We start from the raw sequence: 7,237 nt of genomic DNA, 5'->3' as shown, positions 1-7,237 counted from the left end.
CAAGCCTGTTTTCAAATGATACGCTTTAGGCTTTTACATGCTATACATGTAAAAGCCTAAAGCGTATCATTTGAAAACAGTCTTGGTTAAACATTATGTATCCTTAGCGACATATTATCGTTGTGTTTTTGGACTTTGTGTCTTTTCTTACCTGTGCTTAAAACTAGTTTACAAGGCAATAGAAACTGATCTTGAATTGCATTCATAAAGTTGCAAGTTTCAGCTGAGCCCTTTGGAGTTTAAACTGCTCATTTAGGTGGAACATTTAGAATAAAACGGTACTATTCCTTTTCTGTCATGCAAAAAAGAAAGGACTGTGGAAGATGTGGTGACTTCTTGAATAGTTGTACTGACACTGACTTAAGGCCTTTAACTAAAAGCATGTGTACTGTCAGTGCCCCTCACGCGTGATGTGGCCCAGCCCAGTTCAGAGTGCCAGCCATAGTGGCAAATACCAGTTCACATTGTGAAGGACGCAAGTGTTGCATCTGCTTGGAGAACTACAACACTTCCAGTGCCCATAAGCAGCAGCACAGGCCTACTGGCTAATCCCCTTGTGTTTTCTCTCCTGGTAAACAGCTGTTCGACCAATCAGAGTAGGCAGTTGGCCGTGTGCTGGCGATCTCTCCGTGTGGGGAGGGTAATTATTCTGATGGTGTATTTTGTTTTGCAGATGTTCTTATCCAGGGTGACTGACACACTTAGCTTATATTTGTATCCGCTTTGAAACAAATTAGGGCGTGGACGCTGTGTTGGTGCTCAGCCAGAGGAAAAACTGACCACACTCGCGTTGTAAAGACGTCTAACAAGCAGCTTCACCATTGAAGGCCTTGGCTTTGGTTCTCACAGATATTGATAAAGGTATTCCCTAGAGCAGAGATTTTGTTCTCCAAAAGGAAATTATTGCAGTATGCTCTTACTCAGCTGTGGCTCGCTTAAAAGGTCCTGCCTGCCTTTTGCCGGAAAGGGAGGCAGACAAAGTTTCCAGATGAGGTGGTAAGGGTGGCTCGGTTTGCCAGTGTAGTGTGCACTAGGTGAGTTATTAATGCATCCATTACTTCCGTGTCAGTTTTGCACACACAAGATCAGTTTATTCCCTTGTGAGTTGCTGTCACATTATTTGCATACAGAAGCCTGTGATGGCCTGAGAACACAGATACTTTTAGTGCAAAGGTGGAGTTGCGTGAGGGCTAAAAAAAGATTAAGAGAGAAAAGGAAAAGTGCTCCTAACGCATTTCAAAAGGTAAATAACAGGAGACCCGGCACCCACCTCCTGCAGACGCTGTACCAGGAAATAAGGCTCCCAACAAACCCAATTTGTCTTAGCCTAGCACTACAAACCCAATAGATTTCATGCATCATACAATACGCTTCATGTGGATGCTGCAGAATAACCTTTCACTCTGTGATACTGTCTTTCCTGAGTGTCTGGGTAAGTATCATAACAAAGCCCTCAGGAAACAGTAATGTGACAGAATACTTATTCATTTTTTAACAATGCTTTTCACTGTAATTACACTTTTGAGCAGGTGACCCCATTAGACAGAAGTGTAGGTAACGAGGCCAGTAGCAGCAGTTACAATGAGCACTTTAAACTGGGGCTGCTCTATTGTTTGCCGACAGCATCTGGCAGGCCCGATAGTGGCTCCCTGCTCTTGTTCTGGGCGGGCTAATGGCCACAATATGGCTAGCTGGACTGAATTATCAACGTCTTAAGATGCTACTGCTCAGTGTTGCACCGAGTTGTGCTTTGGATGTGACCGTCTGTCAGGAGGGATTATAAACCGGAGTTGAAATGAAGGACATCTCAGTCGTTGCAGTTTTACACATTATAGTACTGGTAAAGGTGCCTATAGCTTGTGTGCCAGACAGTGCCATGCTTGTGGTTTAACTTTGAGCTATGAATGTTTTGTCCTAAACACGTTAGCCCTAATCAGCGGCGTCACCAGGTGTTTGTGGACATTCTCAGCCTACTCCTGCTGTTATTGGCTTTAAATGGTTACTTTTGTATTTTTTAACCTCGACCTGCTTTCCCCAAGGTTTAAGTGACTTATAGGGAAAACAATTTAAAAAATGTGTCCAGTTTCCATGTCCATGAAGGAGAACGCTACACTGCCCACTGGCTGCTATGTAATCCTGTCAGGATTGCATGTTTTTGTCACTGAAAGGCTACGATTGTTAGAAAAGTTTCTGACAACATTTTTTTTTTAAACCTACGGGGAAATAAAATCTATTATCTTCACCTTTTGCTTGATCTAACCAGTTTGTTATTGTGTCCAATGAAGTATTGCTCTAAGGGAAGAGAAGCTAAATATTGCCTCCATTAGTTCTCAAGACGCGAAAGAACTTAGTCTGCTACTTAGAAAATAGTGTCCAGGTTTAAAAACACCAAAGATACCATTTTAATATTGAATTAATTACTAGTCTACTGCTTCTAAGTCATGTCATTTGTGGAACCTAGGGTATCAAATGCAAATGGTGCTGTCCTCTTAACCCCACCCACCATGCTGCAGACGAGATGAGTCAACCAGGACTTCAAACGTCTAAAGACAGCGTGCCATCTCATTGGAACCTCAGATCTGCTTGTAGCATCAGTTTTTATTACCCTGCGGTTGCCTTCTTGAATCCAGCTATCGATTGCAATCTCCCTTGAGTTGTGCTTTGAACTGTTGACTAGCCCACAGGATATCACAACCTGTGTGGTTGTTTGAAGTATGCTGGCTTTTAAGCTCAGAGTTTTCTTCATTCAAAATGCCTTGGGGAGTTTGGAGAGGATTTCAAATGGGACAGAAGAAGTTGTATGAGGACAGATAATTTTCAAAGGTCAACTAGCAGAGCGCGATTTAGGTTGAGTTCACCAGATTGTGACAGCGTCCTCATGGGAAGAGTGACCAGCACTCAGTTTGGATCTGGCAGGAGATCTTTGTTTCATGTCATCTCTCCTGTTGACCCGTGTTCACCTTTCTTTTGTTTCTATTAGAAAACATGTCAGACAAAGATACTTATCAGGGGAACGAGAGCTGGGCAAAATAAACATATATTGTATACTGTCAGACCGACAGCAGTGTTTCCCACAGATCTATCCTATTTTTGTTTTATTTTGTATTTACTTGAAACCGTTATGTTCATTTTTCAGTTCTTAAAATGAGAAAATTATCCATGCTTTTAATTTGTTAATTATTTAATTCCCAAAGGCAATATGGCTGTATAGACTATTTATTCATTGCATTAGGGGTAAACATGCTGTGCTTTGACTTATTCTCATGTTTAATTACCAATATTGTGATAGAAAGGTTTTGCCATATTCCCCAGCCTCCTGTCAAGGTGACATGTTTTCACAGTATACTTAAATTAGGGTCAGTGGGGGCTGCATGCATATGCCTTTTCTTATTTCTAATGCCATTAAACACACCAAACACTTGCTGTTGTCCAAAATATTTCTGACCAGATCAGCCGCTTGGTGTCAACAAAATGAATCGATGTTGTGATGTCAGTTGGTTAAAGAAAGTGGTGTATGCACATCTGTTTAGAAAACCTGTTACATGTTAGTCCCGCGAGGCTTCACAGACTGAGTTGTTGTTTTGGTACTCACTCTTCTTCGTCTCTTCGTTCCAGAGCAAACCGTACATGTTCGACAGAGTGTTTCAGTCGAATACGACACAGGAACAAGTGTACAACGCCTGCGCCCAGAAGATTGTAAAAGGTAAGGTCTCTCTTTTGCTTTTATTAGAAGGGTTATTATCGAGAGGCATGTACACAGCTAATAATAGCAATCAGGCCAGGCTTCATTTTCTTTTATCTTGACATGAACACAAATCTGTTTGGTGTCTTGTAGATGTTTTGGAGGGATACAATGGAACGATTTTTGCATACGGGCAGACATCATCTGGAAAAACACACACCATGGAGGTAACAAGGACTTCTGATAACCTTTGAATGTTTGAATGCATCTTGTGATATAATGGAAAGCTTCACTTCTCATCATTACATGACATGCTCTCTGTCTGCAGGGGAACCTCCATGACACAGATGGAATGGGCATCATCCCCCGGATAGTTCAAGATATCTTCAACTACATCTATTCCATGGATGAAAACTTGGAATTTCATATTAAAGTAAGTAGTTAGACGGATTAAAAGGGACATTTGTAACCCACTTTAGATAATCAGCTATTTGGTTCTGACTAACATGATTAGTAACAACAAGCTACATACTTCCTGTTTTGCAGTTTGCTATTACGAAGCATTTTTCTTTATGAGTGACTTGTTACATGTTACTTGGTGTTGCTGTATCATAGTGTCTGACTCATTATCAAAAGACATTGACACATTTATTTCTATGCCTTTTGGGTTTTCCCTTATTCTTATTAATTAAGAAGTAATGGCATCTTTGTCTGAACAACAACTGTTTATTTCCATGCTGTTGTTGTTTCATTATCTTCAGTTAAAGGTGGGGTAGGTAATTCACTTCAGAAACACTTGTTATATTCCATGGAATGCTCTTAACATCCCGATAGCAATGAATACATTAAATGCTTTGACAATAAATACATAAAAACATTTCATCTGTTGAAGCCGTAGCGCTGTAAAAAGCACGACCAATCATCTGAGCCGGCCCGGCTAAAATAACTGGATGGCCTACCTGCCTGTCAGCCTTCCATCTGTGCACAAACTTATCTCGTGCCCTCATTGGTCAAGTTCGTGTGTGTTGGAGGAGGGGCTCTGTCAGGAAGTCTGAAGGAAGGGGCAGATTTTTTTCGGCTGCGTACTTTCAAATTCTAGCGTACTGGTTTCTCCATTCTTACCTACCCTACCGTTAACATCACAACCCCCTTGTTTTTATTCTGTAGCTGGATCTCCAAATAATGAGGCTCTTTCTCTGTCAACAGGTTTCATATTTTGAAATTTACCTGGACAAGATCCGGGACCTGTTGGACGGTAAGTGACTATAATAAACATTATACAGTATATACATGGGCAGTGGTACACCCTCAGAATGAATGTGTTGCTGAATCAATAAACCACATTTCTCCTCATCTACAGTTTCAAAGACCAATTTGTCAGTCCATGAAGACAAAAACAAAGTACCGTATGTCAAGGTGAGATCTAACTCATGTCAAATATCCAGAAAAACCTGTTTGTTTGGCCGATCATCTCACCTCATACTCTGCTTTCCTTTAAAGGGCTGCACTGAGAGATTTGTCTGCAGCCCAGAGGAAGTCATGGAAACAATTGATGAAGGCAAATCGAACAGACATGTAGCAGTCACAAGTAAGACCCCATCATATACTCTGAATAGTCTGCAGGTTTTTTTTGCAATTTTGATGTTGATGCATGGTAATCATTTGTCCCGTAGACATGAACGAGCACAGCTCCAGGAGTCACAGCATCTTCCAGATAAACGTCAAACAGGAAAACACTCAGACAGAGCACAAGCTCAGCGGCAAACTCTACCTGGTGGATCTGGCTGGGAGTGAAAAGGTAATGCTACAAAAAGTCTTTAGTTCCGTTAAATATGATATAAAAGCAGGAAAAATCCATATTTTAGAAGCTGAAAAAAGCATTTTCTGGCATTTTTGCCCCAAAATAACTTAACGAATAATAGATTATAAAAAATGTGGCAATTATTTCTCTATCAAGTGACTGATCATTTTGTCTCTGGACACAAAACAGTGTAAAAGTAAAACTCTTGCCATTGTGGATCAGCCTACACCACTGACTCTTTGGTAATCTGCATTTTTGTTTGACCCCATTTTCCGCCTGAACAAAAAACAGCACAGGACCTTGTTGACGTTATTGTTTGTGTGATGTTCAGGTCAGTAAAACCGGAGCCGAGGGAGCTCTGCTGGACGAAGCTAAGAACATCAACAAGTCTCTGTCGTCTCTGGGAAACGTCATCTCTGCCCTCGCTGAAGGAACGGTCAGTGACACTGCTTTAACTCTCCAGGGTGTCCGCGGGGTCTTAACAAGTATTAAAAGTTGATAAATCAATTTAGCGAAAATTAAAAGTATTAAAGATCATTTCTGAGCAAACATGTATTTGTTCTATCCTGTAGCTTATTCAGAAGCACAACAAAGCCTCAGGTGATGATTTGTTAACGTAGCATACAGAAGGGAAGCCTTTTACCATCCCTGAGCTAGGTGTCTTTCATTCGTCTCACTGTGAAAGTGCTATTCTCCTCCATCTACAGGTCCTTTGTGTCTCAGAAGTCACTTTAGCAGATAGAGGCTTTCCTTCGAGCAATGTTTTTGTTTCGAGGCTTCATAGTGATTTCACGCTCTTCACTTTAATCAACAATGTGTTTGTTCTCGGGGCCCGCCCCCCCGCTCTGTAAACAACCTGAGGGCGGCAGCCTCAGATATATTTATGATGTGAAACAAATGAGCTACTGTGCACAGAGATGTCTCACTCCTGACTGAACATCCTGTTTCTATCACTTCTCCTATAATATTTCAAGTTAGCATTTAACTACATATTACAGATCACTCTGGGGTTTGTCATATTGGGTTTGATTATCAAACATCCATATTCAAAGAGGGCCAGTGAGACGAGACACCCTGAAAGTGGATCTCGGTCTAACGTCACCTCGATGATCCAATATCATCTTATATATAATTAGACCCTCCAGAAAAACGCGGGCAAAAATCCTTGATTATGTGATTAAACATGCGGGGTTTTTATGTGATTTTATGCGGTGAGGGCGGGAAGTTGCAAAATATGCTAAATATGCGGGGAAAAAGAATAACAATTTTTTAAAATATTGGGCTGTCTTATTTATTCTCTCTCACACACAACCTGCCACTAACGTTAAACCCCTTTACTATTCAATTAAACACATTCAATGTTTATTTATTGTAAAGCAATTGGGCTATTTTAATCTCACACACACACACACACACACACACACTCACACTTCTCCGCCTCAATCTGTTTTCATTTACTCGTTCGTTATCTGACCAGCTTCAATCTTGTAGGCTACTCACTTCGTTTCTTGTAGCCCTCGAAAGGGTTTTGGAGGTTGATGCCTCGGTGAACGTGAGTTGTTTGGCTTTCTTGTCCGCAGCAGCAGAAAGCATTTTCGAATGTTTGAATGAATCAAAGTGGGTCGCCACCGTCGATTTTCTCTTATGCTCCAACACACAGTTGCACGGGGAGCAGAATAGTTTCCCCCCACTTTTTGCCCGGTCTTTAGTAGAAATGTTCGTCGGTAAATGAGATGGATTAGATTTTTTTATCT

General features: G+C 41.1%; 3 protein-coding genes across 4 annotated transcripts in view; 2 read left to right on the top strand and 1 right to left on the bottom strand.

The window, feature by feature from the left end:
* LOC104966729 (zinc finger protein Aiolos-like) overlaps positions 1-7,237 on the bottom strand; it is a 596,491-nt gene that overhangs the window by 464,685 nt on the left and 124,569 nt on the right. The window lies entirely within an intron of this gene.
* LOC104966738 (SWI/SNF-related matrix-associated actin-dependent regulator of chromatin subfamily E member 1) overlaps positions 1-7,237 on the top strand; it is a 180,673-nt gene that overhangs the window by 60,228 nt on the left and 113,208 nt on the right. The window lies entirely within an intron of this gene.
* LOC104967131 (kinesin-1 heavy chain-like) overlaps positions 1-7,237 on the top strand; it is a 102,078-nt gene that overhangs the window by 1,664 nt on the left and 93,177 nt on the right. Inside the window, exons 2-9 of the mRNA XM_010796547.1 lie at positions 3,616-3,703; positions 3,836-3,909; positions 4,011-4,115; positions 4,889-4,937; positions 5,043-5,098; positions 5,183-5,270; positions 5,356-5,480; positions 5,815-5,919. Of these exons, the coding sequence (XP_010794849.1) occupies positions 3,616-3,703; positions 3,836-3,909; positions 4,011-4,115; positions 4,889-4,937; positions 5,043-5,098; positions 5,183-5,270; positions 5,356-5,480; positions 5,815-5,919 (690 nt within the window). The remainder of the gene's footprint in view (positions 1-3,615; positions 3,704-3,835; positions 3,910-4,010; positions 4,116-4,888; positions 4,938-5,042; positions 5,099-5,182; positions 5,271-5,355; positions 5,481-5,814; positions 5,920-7,237) is intronic.

This window comes from Notothenia coriiceps, unplaced genomic scaffold (assembly GCF_000735185.1).
Source record: "Notothenia coriiceps isolate Sejong01 unplaced genomic scaffold, NC01 NC01_scaffold00037250, whole genome shotgun sequence".
Lineage (NCBI taxonomy): Eukaryota > Metazoa > Chordata > Actinopteri > Perciformes > Nototheniidae > Notothenia > Notothenia coriiceps.
Note: the sequence above shows the minus strand (reverse complement) of the source record. Positions and strands in the feature narration are given on the sequence as shown.